The sequence below is a fragment of the Moschus berezovskii genome, chromosome 17 (genome assembly GCF_049115385.1).
Source record: "Moschus berezovskii isolate FMDL1 chromosome 17, NW_MosBer_1.0, whole genome shotgun sequence".
Taxonomy (NCBI): Eukaryota; Metazoa; Chordata; class Mammalia; order Artiodactyla; family Moschidae; genus Moschus; species Moschus berezovskii.
Window position 1 is genome coordinate 15,571,610 of NC_142476.1, and position 15,455 is coordinate 15,587,064.

Consider the following 15,455-nt stretch of genomic DNA (forward strand, 5'->3'; position numbering starts at 1 on the left):
GGCCTTTTTTTTTTTGCCTTCTTATATCATCTTATTGATTAAATGAATTAGCATATTTGGAGCCAAATATATATGATTGCTGATTTTACTGGACCGGTCATGCCGGAATTTGAACTTTCTAATAGCCATGAGGAGCTACTGCCAGATCTCCCTGGGGTAGTACCTTTCCAATTTGGATTTACAGCTAGAGAGTATTTTCAGAACATTCTGCAGGTTAATTGCAATAAAGTAAAATTTGCTATCAGTTAATAATGATGTCTAACAACCAAAGAAGAACTTTTTCCCTCAAGATTCTTTACATTTCTAAATTTCCTTCTGGTTTTTTCCTTTCCTTATGTACTTTAAATATTAAGATAACCCTAATTGTGTAAAAGAGCCAAACTTTTACAAAACACCATAGACATAAATACTGAAAAATCAGTTTAAGAGACGTAGGAATTTTGGATTTCAAAAGGTTATTTTTTTCCCTTCTGAAAGTAGTATTACAATGAAAGAATACTTTAACATATTATCTTCTTATGTGGGTAAAGAAAAAGTATCTATTCTTAAAAATACTGTTACTATGTTCCTAAGAATTAGAGCATTTATTATTAATAGTTCTTACAATGAATTGCTTCTTTTACAACATTGCAGATAAATAAAATATGCCTGCTAAAATATTGGAAATACTAGTTCTTGGTGACTTTTGGTTCATGGATTTATTTTGATCAGATATTCCTGACATCTTATTTTTATGTATTCCAGGGAACTCGAAGTCATATCAACAATGGGTACATACAGTCAAGGTAATAATAAACCTTCAGAGTTTCTTTTTTTTTTTTTCACTTTAACGTTATGGAAAAATGTTCAGTTCAGGTCTACTGTTTATGCTGTTTATGGGCAATGTTTTAAATGTTTCTATATTTTCTTTAAATATTTTTATGCTTGTAGTTTGTTGATATTTATAAAGAAAATCTTTAAATGGAAAGCTTTTGTCTATTTTTCAAGATAAATGGCTTGATTTGGAAATCGTCGTGATTTTGCTATCACCTTATAATATATTCCGGAATATGGAGTTAGATGGAGTGGTAGGGCTTGATGGGAATTTTATCATTTCTGGTAATGTGCTTTTGTTAATGTGATTTTTTTAAAACATAACTCTTTCGCAGATTGAAACTTTATTGCAAAATACTAAAACATCTGAGAAACAGTTGATTGTATTTCTTTTTTATTAAACTTTATATATATACACACACACTGGTCACATTGGCTACATCTACCTAAACCACAAGGATGAAAGGATTGTGTTCCATCAATAAAAGAATAGAGGAGAATGTTTACATTTTGTATGGAGTTGCTATAGCATATATAAATGCTTGAAACCATTTAACATGACATAATTTTGTAGGTCTTTCTTTAAGCTGTGAGAAAAGCTATAATTCTATATTATCAATAATACTTTGTTTTCAGGACAGTCGGGCCCCAAATTTTTAGGAACATGTTTCTGTTTTTCCTTTGCAGAAAGGAGGTGCACTATTCAACACAGCAATGACCAAAGCAAGCCCTGCTGTACGAACAGCGTATAAATTTGTAAGTTCTCTCTTGATGTTTAAAAATTCTGTTGATAAAATTTTATAACATTTTCCTAGATGATACACATGTAAATCTAGAATATTTTCTGTTTTCCTTTAAATAAATTTATAGTTAATATTGACCAAAGCAAACTCAATTATTAAAATTGTATCATTGTCTAGGCAAGGTGTTTCTTTTCATATAATTTAAAAATGCTTCTTTTATTTCAAAGCTATCAGCAAAATTGTGCCCTCAGATTGAAACAGTCCACGGTGAAGTGACAGTTTTAAAGAGTTTGATTCTTTTATTTAACAACGTACTTTAAATTCTCATTGTGTACTTGAGGCTTAACTGGAAAAAATTTTTTAAAAATACGACAAGTTTTCTTGCCTCAAAGGTCCTTTGACTTTCCAAATTTAAAACTCCCCATTGATACCCCCTGGCTTATAGTAAAATAATAACAACGCCAGGAGCTACCACAAAAGTAAATAGTTAGCAAAATGGAAGTCTCTCTGCTCTGGTCGCCGAGACCCTTCAGACCTGGGCCCTCCCGTCCTGGTTCATTTCCCTGAAGCCCCCAGCCCCGGTGTCTCCAGGCTGAGGTCCTTCTCGTTCTGTGGGTGCAGGGCATTCTCTTCTGTGTCTTCATCCTTCACAGTCCGTCCCTGCCGCCCGGGGCGTCCTTTCCTTGGCTTCTGTCCACCTGCTAAATCATCCTACAGGTTTATTTTAGATTCGACGTTAGCCCTCGTCAGAAATCTTGCTCGGCCCCACCACAAGGCTTCTCTACCCTTTCTGTGCTTCCACGGGGCCGTGGGCCTCCCTCTGTGTCAGCACTTGTGTGTGTGCCTCTGTGTCTGTAGAAGACTCCTCGGAGCTGATTGGGATTCAGTAAACCTTGCTTTGCGACCCCATGGACTGCAGCCCGCCAGGCTCCTCTGTCCATGGGATTTCCCAGGCAAGAATGCTGGAGTGGGTTGCCATTTCCTTCTCCAGGGGATCTTCCCAACCCAGGGATCAAACCTGGGTCTCCTGCATCATTGCAGGAATTTCTTAAAGTCCAAACGTTTGCCCAAAAATAACCTGCTTTCTCTTTTCCTTCCCCATTTGTCTGGCCAGATTATGGCTGGGAGATGGCCATCTGGTGGTCTCTGGTGTTTTTAATAGCCTTGGAGGCACAGTAGGCTAACTGCTAGCCTTTGGATGATCTCTGTGCAAACAGAGACTGATGCTTTCCCCACCTCATTCAGGTGTAATAGTGGGTGGAATGGGTCCCTGAAAACAGAGTTTTAGATGATAGGTTCTTCTTTTTCTGTGTAACATGACAAGTTAGTAATTTTCATTCAGTGGGATCTCATACACTTTTCCCTAAACTTGATGGAACTGCACTGAGCAGACATGGGTGTTGTCGTTTTCCAGGCCAAGAATCACGCAAAGCAGGGGATAAAGGAGGTGAAGAGCAAGCTCAGACACAAGGTGCGTCCAGCGCGTCTCGTTCCACCTCAATTCCTGTGTTAGTGTGAAGCTTATCCTGCACAAATCACACGGGGTTGATGTTTTTAATGACTTTTGAAATGTGCTTAGCCCTTTGTTCAAGGATGCATTTTTCATAACAAGCCCCGTGGCAGCTATCTGCCATTCTATACGCGCCCCCTGAACAATCTCTTTACCATTTGCATATTTTATCACAGAGGTGCGGAGAGCTTCAAAGGTGCTTTAACAGGATGTATGTCTTCATAAAGTTGATTGCCTTGATATCAAAATTGAAATTCCTGCTTCAAGCTGAGACTTTTTCTTTTTTAAGAAAGATGATCTCTGGTGCAGATTAAGGCAGGAATGTCATCATTGGGCTTTACCGTATCTTTCCAATAGTAGCTACTTTAAACTGAAGCATGTTCTTAATTTACAAAGGAGGTGTACTTGAATCTGTGAATGTTGCATATATATGAATAGGTATAGGTATGTCTATATGTGTTTGAGTTGATTATATTTTTGAAGATTTTATCAGTTCTTACGTTTTAAATTTCTACCTCTGGAGAGAAGAAACTGTTTAAAACTTTCATTGTAGTAATGGAGCGTGAATGGGCTTCATATAAATTTTATTCAAATTGTTCAAAAAAGTCAGAGGTTATTTTGGAAGTTTTTAATTCATAATATATAAAAATGCATTTTCTTTCTAAATAGCTTTTTTTAAACTTACACTCCAAGTGTTAATTTTGTTATTTGCATCTGTATCAGATACTGTCTATTAATTGAAAAACCTCAGTAATGAAATGAGTACTTTAGAAGAACCACTTGTGTGTCTCTTGGCGTGTAGGAAAACGAGGACGACTACGGCACTTGTTCCGGTTCCGTGCAGTACACGCCCATTTACACGTTACACAGTGAGAAGGGAGGAAACCTCGCCAGGCGTAAGCTTTCCCAGGTGAGAGTATTTATTTACTAACCTCCTGTCTTCCAGAGTCTGATATTATGTTAATTTCAGTGATTTCTTCAGGAACAATTTTGGACCCACTGATTTTTTTTTTTTATCAAATGGTAAGAAATTCTATGATGGTGGTTCAGTATGAGTAAGCGGAGTCTGGGCAGGTGCAAGGGACCTGCAAGCCCCGTGTCCAGGTACCAGTCTGCCTGCCCGTCACTGGGTCATGGCCTCATGGTGAGTGGGGGGAGACAGGGCCATGAGCGGTTGCCCAGGAGTGGGGGCAGCTTGATGACAGCTTCCTTTACTACAAAGTAAGGTGAAGCTCGTACATGGGGATTTGCCCACTAAAGTACTCTGTAGAAATTAGAACACGGAGTAATTATGTCCGTCTTTTTCTAAAGTTTCATATTTTGTTTGCTGTGAGTAGGTTAAAGCTTCTGCTTCTACCTATTGCTACTTCACATACTGTCCTAAAATAGGAATATGTCCGGTATCAGAGCTGTGTGTGTGTCTCTGATTTTGCATCATAGGATTTTAGGAAGCAAAAATTGCACACACCACATCATACTTTAAGTGGTTTTAGAAAACTGCCTTTTGAAAGGAGTTCACGAGTCGATTAAAGCTAAGAAACCGTTGAACTTGAAGCAGCTGCAGAGCTTCATTTATCACAGCCACCAGTTTACACATGAGGAAGCCGACCGCCGAATGGTCACATCACTTGCCCGATGTCTTGTAATGAGTGGCCGGGCGGGATGGGTGCCTACCTTCCTTGCGCAGGTGGCTTCCCTGGCTCCACAGACTCAGTGCAGTGCTTCCTACATCTTCAGGGATGGGGAAGGGCCGCAAGGCTGTGCTCTAGAACCTCAGCCGTTGTAAAGAAGACCCGTTCGTTTGGTCATTCTACAGCTATTACGTATCAGGTACTTTTCTAGGTATTTTGGAAAAACTGTAAAAGTTCTCTGCTTTAAGGGGATGTTTTTGTAACATACAAAATGCCTTCCTTCTCTATGATTTTTCTGTTTGTTAAGCTTACATTCTCATACATTAGTATAGCTCAACTGCAGTGTATTGGGAGTGAATGCTGGTTGTATGACCTGAATCAAGCCTTTCAATGAAATAATTATCTCACAAGGGTAAGAGCCTTTTCTGGCTCTCCCTGTTAACTGGAATACATTTATAAACTTATAAATTAATGATGGATTTGCAATCAGTTTCTTAATTCTTCTCCCATCATTAGAATGTTCACTTCCCGTTTGTCTGTTCTCAAACTTTGGTAGCCTAAAAACTTAACCAGAATGTTTACTACTTTAATGTTGGAGCACTTAGATCATATGTATGTGTGTGTGTGTATGTATAAAAACATGACAAATAGATGTTTGAATTCTTCTTTGATTTCTTTGGTGATCCATTGGTTGTTTAGTAGCATATTGTTTAGCCTCCACATGTTTGTGTTTTTTATAGCTTTTTCCTGTAATTTATTTTTAATCTCACAGTTTTGTGATCAGAAAACATGCTGGATATGATTTCAGTCTTCTCAATGTTTCCAAGGCCCGCCTTGTGGCCCAGCGCGTGGTCAGGCATAGAGAACATTGCATCTGCACTTGAGAAGAATGTGCTTTTGGATGGAATGCTTTTATTTATCCTTTAGACCACCTGGTCTAATGGGTCATTTAAGGTTGATTTTCTGCCTGGATGTCCTGTCCATTGGTGAAAGTAGGGTGCTAAAGTCCCCCGCTATTACTGTGTTACTAGCGGTCTCTCCTTTATGGTTGTTAGCGTTTTCCTTATATATTGAGGTGCTCCTGTGTTGGGTGCATATATATTTACAACTGTTTTATCTCCTTCTTGAATTGATCCCTTGATCATTATGTAGTGTCTTTTTTTTTTTTTTGAACTTTAACAGTCTTTATGTTAAAGTCTGTTTTGTCTGCTATGAGAATGGCTACTACAGCTTTCTTTGGATTTCCATTTGCATGGAATACCTTCTTCCATCCCCTCACTTTCAATCTGTATGTGTCCCTAGGTCTGAGGTGAGTCTCTTGTAGACAGCATATATACGGGTCTTGTGTTTGTATGTGTTCAGCCAGTCCGTGTCTTTTGGTTGGACCATTTGGTCTATTTACGGTTAAGGTAATTATTGACATGTGTCTCCCTATTGCCATTAAGCATTTCAGGTTCGTTTTTGTAGGCCTTTTTCCTTCTCTTCCTCTTTGGTTCTCTTGTGGCTTGAAGACCATCTTGAGTGTTGTGTTTGGGTTGCTTTTACTTGTTTGTGTGTGTGTCTATTGTAATTTTGAGGTTTGTTGTTCCCGTGAGGTGTTGATATAGCAGTCTGTATACATACAAGGTTGTTTTAAGTTGCTGGTCTTTTACCAGCCTAGAGTTCTTTAGCATTTGTTGCAAAGTTGGTTTGGTGGTGCTGGATTCTCTTACCTTTTGCTTATCTGTAATGCTTTGCTATCTCCATCATTTCTGAATGAGAGCCTTGCTGGGTATTCTTGGTTGTAGGTTCTTCCCTTTCAACACTTTAAATATATCGTGCCACTCCCCTCTGGCCTGCAGAATTTCTCCTGAAAAATCAGCTGATAACCTTATAGGAGTTCCTTTTTATATCATTTGTTGTTTTTCCCTTGTTGCTTTTAATATTTTTTTGTCTTTCATTTTTGTAAATTTGATTACTGTGTGTCTCGGCATATTTGTTGGATTTATCCTGCTCGGGACTATGTGCGGTTCCTGGACTTTGTTGTGAAAAAAATATGGGAATCTTTGTTAACTGTAGGATGCTTTAAGATGAAAAGAAAACACTTAAATTGGAGGGATGCCTACCTTAAATAACAGTTTCAAATTAAAATTACCTTTAGCTTCTCATATTCAATTTTTTAAAGCTTTGGGTTTTTTTAACATGGCATATTTTTATGATAATTTAATTAGAAAATATGTGACTGATTTCTGTTTTTGTTTCCTTTGAATTCCTAGAGACACAGTTTCTGATAGAGAAGATTATATTAAGTTAGAGGAAACTTTGCAGGATAATAGGTTATATTCATTGCCTACTTACCTTGAATAGTCATGGCTTTTATCCTAGTATCATTAGTACGGTTATCTGCATTCGTTAATTGGCATTTTATGGTTTTCAGGTAGACATGACATGACATGACTTTAATAAGAATTAAAAGAAGTAGGGCTTGTTCTTTGGAGACGGCAATGGCAAGCCACTCCAGTACTATTGCCTAGAAAATCCCATGGTGGAGGAGCCTGGTGGGCTACAGTCCATGGGGTCGCTAAGGGTCGGACACGACTGAGCGACTTCACTTTCACTTTTCACTTTCATGCATTGGAGAAGGAAATGGCAACCCACTCCAGTGTTCTTGCCTGGAGACTCCCAGGGACGGGGGAGCCTGGTGGGCTTCCGTCTATGGGGTCACACAGAGTCGGACACGACTGAAGTGACTCAGCAGCAGCAGCAGCAGCAGAAGAATTATAGTTTTATTTTCCTTCCTGGTATATGAGAATTTATTAAGCCAACATATTTAGATTTATAGTGCAGATGCTGATAATGTCTGAATAACTATCTTTACTTTATGGGGGATAAATATGAGTTTCAGGTAATGTGTGCAGCCACTGTATATGTATCTGTCCCATTTGATAAGCAGACACATATATCTCTGTATATGTATTTTCCCTGCTAAATTTTTTGAGTTTATATTTCTAACCACTTGCAGCCCAGTATTTATTATAATTTCACCTTTTGATTGTATTTTTCTATAATTGAAATTTGATTGTTTAGTTTTAGATTCACTAACAAAAGAGGTAAATTTTGAGCCCTTTGGCAGTCTTTTTCCTTGTTACTTTCTACCCTTACTATTTTTTCCCCAGAGATGCCAGAATGCATGTTTTCTTGCAGTTCTAATTTTACTTCTCTGAGCTGATAGTTAATTGTGCTCTGAAAGATAGCCAACTTGTGGTCAGCAGCTTATTTATAAAAGCCAACCATGGTACACTCCAGTTGAAACTCATCCAGCCCCACTCTGAATTCTCTCTAACCTCCTAGCATTAGGAAACACACACAACCACACATGGAAAAAGACAGCAGCGGGGCATGTATCATGAGGAGCCCCCTGTTCCTTAGGACAGCCAAGTGCAGGAGTATGTGGGCCCCGGGCGGGATTCGAGCGAGGCCTGGAAGAGCAGTCAGGGGTCGTGTCTGACCCCGCCCCAGTCCATCTCTGTCCCCCTCTCACCTGGTCTGTGCTCTGCACGTTTGATCACCGTGCCTTCTGTAGATGAGCTTTCTCAGCTTCTCTACCCCGTCACTGAGCTTGCAAGCCTTCAGTTCACACAACTGCTAGAAATGGACCTCAGTTCCCAAGCCCACATTCTCGTTGAAGAACACAGTCAAGCGCACAGAGAGCAGGCCTTGGTCTCTGGCGCTGTCTGCTCGCGCCGTTGAGGGGTGGGACGGGGGAGACCATGTTACCAGGGACTTGGGGGGTGTCTGTGAACAGAGAAGGGGTGTTAAGGTTGTGACAGTATCTCAAGAGATTTTTGCTATTTCTAATTGCTTTATAATGCTGTTTTCCAAAAAGTCATCTTTGCAAAGAAAGAAAAAAGAACCATCTATATTTTGGGGTCGTTAGAGGCTGGACCTTTGTCCCACAAACCTGAAGCTTGGTTAAGGTCAAGGTCAGCCTACCTGATGGGCTGCCGTGGCCCCCATTCTCCCAGGAGACAGGCCATGCACACAAACAAAAGGACCTTAGGGCACAGTATTTGTGTTTGGGCACAGACAGGGAGGAGGGAGGCAGCCCGTCTGCTGCCTTCTCTCTGTGGTCTGATCCTGCAGAAGCCTCCTCGGTTCACTTTTTGGAGATAATCCAGCTTCATTGATGTAATCAAAATATGATGCAGTATCTTGAGGAGACAGAAAGCCGATGGTAGAATCGTGTGTGTGTTGCTCTGTGATGATTCCCAAACCATCACGTCTCTCACTCCCAGCCCTCCAAGTTGTAACATTCGGATCTGAGCACATTAAGACTCTCAGTTAAGTACAGAAGCAATTCTGAGAATGGTTAGATGTGGTTTCAGAAAGAATCTAGATTTAAGTAAATATGTGAGAGACACTAACGTTTATCTCCTTATATTCTACCTATTTCCAGCCGTAAATTAATATCTCACAAAGAACTGTGGAATAAAGAATTAAAGTTCACTTCGATAAGATTCACTGCAGTGACAAATTGTAGTAAGGAGCTGAGCCCCCTTCCTGTGCTTAGCCTCTGACATGAACAACAACGGAAAAAACCCCACAGCTCCCGTGATTCATAGCACACACAGGTTTAGAGAGCCTTCAAGCAGGCTCATGCCATCTGAGGACCTGGGACCGGAGGCTCACAGTGGAGAGGACATACCCGGGGGAGACGGGCACCCCGATTTGGGGAGACAGGGTCCCGTGCAGCCTCGTGATGGGCGGGGCTCAGGCTCATCAGAGCCTCGCTGCTCAGAAACACCCCTCCCCTGCTCCCAGCTTGCTGGCCGTGACCTCCGCTCAAGTGAGAGTTGAACTGCTTAAAGACACAGAGAGGCTGCAGGCAGAAACAGCCCTGTTGCAGAATTCACCCTCTCCCCGCTCCTCTGACACCCCTCTGTCCTGTTAGTCCTGGCCTAGGCCCGGGCAGCCGCTTCCATTTGAGTGTTCACGTGACCAGGTTCTCTTAAGACTGGCTAGGTAGTAAATTCAGGAACCTGAAAGCAAGATTCTCTAGAGACCTGTGGGATTTGGTGATCCAGATAACTTTGATGTTTTTACTACTGTTTCCCAAACCTGAGTTGTTACAGAGCTGAAGTAATACTGAAGTGTGCTCGAGCAGCCTTGGAAACCAGGAGGAGCGGAGGCGGTTCCTTGGTTAGCAGAACGTGTATGTGTGTCTGTGTGTACAACAGGATTAGTTTAAAACGCCCAACAATCCAAGCGACAGAGAGAACTTTTTTTTTACCCATGATTTTTCAGATTTAGAAACTGGGAGCTGAGAGGTTAAGAGATGCCCCCAAAGTTCTACAGTGTTAAATAGCAGAGTTGTTGTTCAGTTGCTGTCTTGTCTGACTCTTTGCGACCCCATGGACCGCAGCACGCCAGGCTTCCCTGTCCTTCACTATCTCCCAAAGTTTGCATAGACTCATGTCCATTGAATCAGTGATGCCATCCAACCATGTTGTCCTCTGAGTGGAAAAGCAGACAGACTGATTCTGGAGCGTGAGTCCCTGGCCACGACTCTCCTGCCTCTGCATGGAGAGGGTGCTCGCAGAGGAGGAACTGTTATTGACAGGGGTATGGACCTTACAGCCAGAAAGACTTGACTTTGAGAAAGGTACTGGCATGAGCATGGAGCCACACACAGCTCTGCAACTCCATGGACTGTGGTCTGCAAGGCTCCGCTGTCCATGGGGTTCTCCAGGCAAGAACACTGGAGTGGGTCGCCATTTCCCCCTCCAGGGGATCTTCTCCACCCAGGGATCCAACCTGTGTCTCTTGCATCTCCTGATTTAGCAGGTGGATTCTTTCACCACTGTGCCACCTGGGAAGCCCCAAGTCTTCGTTTCTGCATTTGTGAAATGATAGTGATGATACATGCTATCTCCCTAGGATGCTGCGGCCATCACAGACAATGTATATAGAGTATCTGCCACACACGAGGCACCGAGCAGTCGGCAGCTGTCCATTCGTACACAGACACGCTTGTTGAGCTTCAGGTCTTCTACAGCAGTGGTACATCTGACTCTCTTCTCTCTCGGTTAATCCCAGAGTCACTAACAATCCTGCAGTCACCATGGACCCTAAGATGGTCTGTCTTCATTCTAACTAGAGATGCCCTTAGATCCCAGTTCATGATTTGGAAAGAAATACACAGCTTTTTATTTGTTTATTTTAACCAAGAAATCTCTTGGCTTGTAAGTTCCTAAGATGTTAAGTGTCATTTTATTGTCAAGTTATCAATACAAAGAATGTGGACCTGACTCATCCACTCCTCGTCTGTTTGCTTATCCATTTGAGAAGTCAGTCTCGACTATATGAAGAACCTCCTGTTTCCAGTTTTCCAGCCACTTACTTGTGTAACTGCAGCACTTTATCTTCATCCATTTTTCAGAAGAGGAAAATGAGGGTTGTCATTTAAATTCTAAAAATGTATTTTAAAGTAAAAAAAAGAATCAAATTGTATAATCTGTGTGCTGTAGAAAAGAGCAGAAACTAAAATATGTGTTGTTTAAAGCTTCTGTTACTTAGCTCAATTTTGAAATGGATTGTGAGTCTGTATCTACTCCCAGCAAACAGTCATTTGTGTGTTGGTCTGCTAATTAGTAGGGTTATTTCCCGTTTTGTTGATGAGGCTTAAATAAATGTCAAGGGTACAGCCATGGAGCTCTCCCAATTAGGCTTCCCGTTTGTGAAACCCAGCCCTCTTCCCTTTTGTGTGCAGATGACAGTTCGGGCAGCAGCCCCAGCCTAACAGGGCTCCAGGGAGAGACTCCTCCTCTGGTTTTACTGAGAACAGGCCCAGTCGTGTCCAGGGAGAATACGGCCACAGTCGCGGCCGGAGCCGCACTGTTCTCGACGGCAGCCCCACCTCCTTTCATCCACTTCATTTTAGAACAAAACACTGCAGACTTACCGAACAATGTCTCGGCCAAGTCTGTCATCTACAGTTACGTTCTAAAGCGCTGGCTTGTAAAAATGCATTGGAATTTTCTAAGAATGAGAAATTAAGTCATATGCAAAATTTATGAACCTGAGATACTGCTCCGTATTTAATAATTAGCCATTTTTAACTTCTCCAATCATCGTAACGTGTGTTGTCTGTGTGTCTCACAGGTGTGTGTGAGTGCATGCATGCGCGCGTGCGCGCGCGCACACACACAACACTAGCCCAGGGAACATGAGCAGGAGTGTCGCTGTATGACACGTCAACCTTAACAGATGGATGGCCCTAAGCAAGCAAAACCAGCACAGTAAAATCAAGTGAAAGCGGAGGGTTGCGGCTTTCTGTGGTTCAGCCCCATTAAAACCCTGGCACATATATCACTCTTAACTGTTTCATGTCTGGCCCGAGTGGCAATCCCCTCAGGTTTATTTTCAGCCTGTCTAGTTAATTGTGTAAGAGCTGCATGAGGAAATATGAATGGAAGGTTATTTTTGCATTTGTACTATAAGCTGTGTGACTGTTGACAAATACCCACACTTGGAATGCAGTCAAGACTTAAACCCAAACACAGTGTTTACAAATACACTCACCAGTCGTAATTCCTCCTAATAGGACCAGCTACTGTTAAATTAGCGGCCACTTACTCTGTTTTTCAAATACATTCACAAATGGACTAGTAGTCCAAGATAGGAAAAGTTCTTTTGAGTGCAGAAATAAGGAAGATGTTTATGACATAATATACAGTCTACACGATTTTCCGGTTTTTTTTTCCCATTATATAAGGTGATAACGTACACTTCAAATGCAATTGCTGTCTTTTTGAGTCTTTATGTTTTATTGGTTTGTAAATCTTCCTAGTGGATTTGGAATACAGCACAGCAGCAGTGAGCCCATTTTATAATTGATGAGTAATGTAACCTCATCTTTTAAAGAACGTGCTTAGAAGTTACATATGCCTTTCTGGCCTGTGGAGACTTGCAGGTAAGGCATTTCAAAGCCACATTTCAGTTGAATGGGAATTTAAATTCCTGTGTGTAAGCATGTTTTAAATATGAGCAGTGAGGTGGTTTACATTTTACACAGAGTAAATCTCATGTTTTAAAATCCTGCCAATGAAATCGTTTCTGTGAATTAACAGGAAAAAATAAAAAATTAGATTCTCTTGCTTATTAGTTCCTAAGCTTAATGAATGGTGGGATATCCACCCTAGTAGGGTGTGGCTTACAGTGTGTTTATGACACACTTTTCATCATTGAAATTCAGTAGAACCTGGGGATAAAATCAGTGTAATTAAGGACTGTGTCTCTTGCTCAGGTGACATAATAGGTTTCAGAAAATGGCACACTTGTTGGGATCTTTTGAAAATATAGTCCATTGAATAGCTTTGCTTTATCAGTCAAGAAAGAAATGGAAGAGTCACTGGTTTAGAGGGAAGCAGCCTCTTGCTCCTTCTGGGCAAGAAAAAAGAGATTGTAAATCACAATGAGAAGAATAATCGTGACCTCGGGGGAAGGGGGAGGAACTAGATTGTGAAGGAGGTGGGCCAGATATTTGAAAAAATACTTAATATAAATCTTACAAAGAAATAAAAATAAGTTTAACCAAACCATGTTAAGCCAGAAAACCATTAATTCTTTGTTTTTAGCACTCTGTTTACTTTGGTTCAGTACTGAGAATTCTGTTCCTGTGATTAAGTAAAATGTTGAATTAAAGTGATCAGAAAGGACTAGAAAAGTGTTAAAGTCTGAGAGTTTCAAACGATAAAATATTTTTAAAAAATAGCTTAAGTGGTTTCTACTAAAAGATGCCCATAAGAAGTACTGCCTACATGAATCATGGCTTAGCAGTCTTTGTCCAAAAGTTACTCTTTCACATAGCATCTATTTGGTCTAGTTTATAGTAATGTCACTAATCTATAAAATTGATCTTTTAAGTTGTTTGAAAATTTGGGTACCCTATTGTTGATTTAAAGAAAGTTGTTTTTCTCTGTTGTTTTCTGTTGAAATAATATTAATTTTGAACATGTCAAATTTGATTACAGTTAACATGTGTGCCCCCACCCTCACCCCCAAAACCTCAGTTATGGGTGACAAGGGTGCCCTCTAGTGAGTTCATGTAATATTTTCTTTCCTTGAAGAAGATGGTTGTACAAGACATAAGATTTGCCTCTCTCTTTTGGAGACACAATGGAATACACATTTGAAAATTTTATATTGTCATAAAACTGTTCAAGAACATTATCTTTTCAAAGAAATAATTCAAAACGAACTCCTTCTTTCACCACCTGGCCAGGACTTCATTTCTAAAATGAACAATACCTAGTATATTATAAAGACTTAGGTGACAATGTTCCCTGTATTCTATGAGATCTTTTTAGGTTGAAATGTACCTTTTTACTGTTATAATTTTACTCTTCAGATTTATTGCCAAAGTTGGCTGTGTCACTTATCACAAAGTCTTAAGACAAAAACAAAGATACATAATTTATCTTGAGCTTAATCTTAAATTTAAATTGAGCTTCCCTCCTGGCTCAGATGGTAAACAATCCACCTGCCAATGCAAGAGACATGGGTTTGATCCCTGGGTCAGGAAGATCCCCTGGAGAAGAAAGTGAAATCCCATTCCAGTGTTCTTGCCTAGAGAATTCCATGGAAAGAGGATCCTGGAGGGCTACAGTCCATAGGGTCACAAAGAGCTGAACACGACTGAGAGACTAACACTTTCACACTTTCACTTTCAGGACCATTCTAGACGTCACATCTGTAGTCACACCACTAAGATCTCTCTGTTCTGTTTAACTCTTTCCTTGTGAATCTTTAATTATTTTAAGGGCTTCTGGTGAAAATGACAACAGCTGTCTATTCCAAATTGTATAGACAGGTTCTTATTTTTTCCCTAGGCATCCTGCGATACAGAAATGGCAGTTGTCGTCCCGTTTTGTGTGCAAGAACTGCTTTTCAGGCTGGTCAGAGATGAGTGTTAGTGTCGATGAAAGGAAAAGCCAGCCTTGTCTTTGTAGGGGTTCCTGCTGCTGCCAGTTCGCATCCCCAGGAGGGAGAAACTGTCAAGAGTGTGAACAGAGGTGCAGCTTCAGAGTATTATGGGACCCGATTATAATTGGAGCTGGATTTATGTCTCTCACACGTGGTTCTATTTCCTGGTGCAGAGCATCAAATACTAGCATAGTAGATAAATATCTTAACGAGTTACACATCAGGACTACCTTCTCTCAAAGTTCTTCACGGTCTTTCCAGCACTCGAGTCTAACCCTGGCGATTTTCCCACGCTCTCATCCTCCTTGGCCTTCGTCAGGCTCTGACATTTGTAAAATGACACTTTTGAAACCCAGATCGAACTGCAGTTTCTGTTCAGAGTCTTGCCACCCTCAATACTGAAACCATCTGGTGACTCCACACATACACACATTTATGCTTATTACGTGTGGATACAGTGACCTGAAAAATATAGTCCAACTATAGTTATTTTATAAATTAGATATTTTACTCCTTCACCATGTGCTTTTTACAAACATAGTTTATTAAGGTGGTTGGAAATGAAACATTTCTGCTAATCAATGCCAGCTTTTTCAGCTGCTTGTTCCAGCTAGAATCATCTTCTCTTCGGCTCGTGAAAGGAATCTAACGCTGGGTTACATTGAAAATAGCGTGGACTCGCTGTGTGCCAAGAAACCTTTTAAAATGTGGAGCTATTGAACCTCTGTCAGCAAAAATGAAATTGCAAATAGTTTGCCATTTATCAAAGGATTATTTATTTATTTACTTATTTAT

General features: G+C 40.6%; 1 protein-coding gene across 7 annotated transcripts in view; it reads left to right on the forward strand.

Annotated features, from left to right (window-relative positions):
- DENND1B (DENN domain containing 1B) overlaps positions 1-15,455 on the forward strand; it is a 273,822-nt gene that overhangs the window by 230,263 nt on the left and 28,104 nt on the right. For all 7 annotated transcript variants that reach the window (XR_008685007.2, XM_088845228.1, XM_055418975.2 and 4 more), the window contains 4 exons: positions 745-785; positions 1,501-1,569; positions 2,971-3,027; positions 3,869-3,976. Coding sequence is in view for 6 of the 7 variants with exons in the window: in XM_088845228.1 (XP_088701354.1) it covers positions 745-785; positions 1,501-1,569; positions 2,971-3,027; positions 3,869-3,976 (275 nt within the window). In the remaining variant the exon portion in view is untranslated. The remainder of the gene's footprint in view (positions 1-744; positions 786-1,500; positions 1,570-2,970; positions 3,028-3,868; positions 3,977-15,455) is intronic.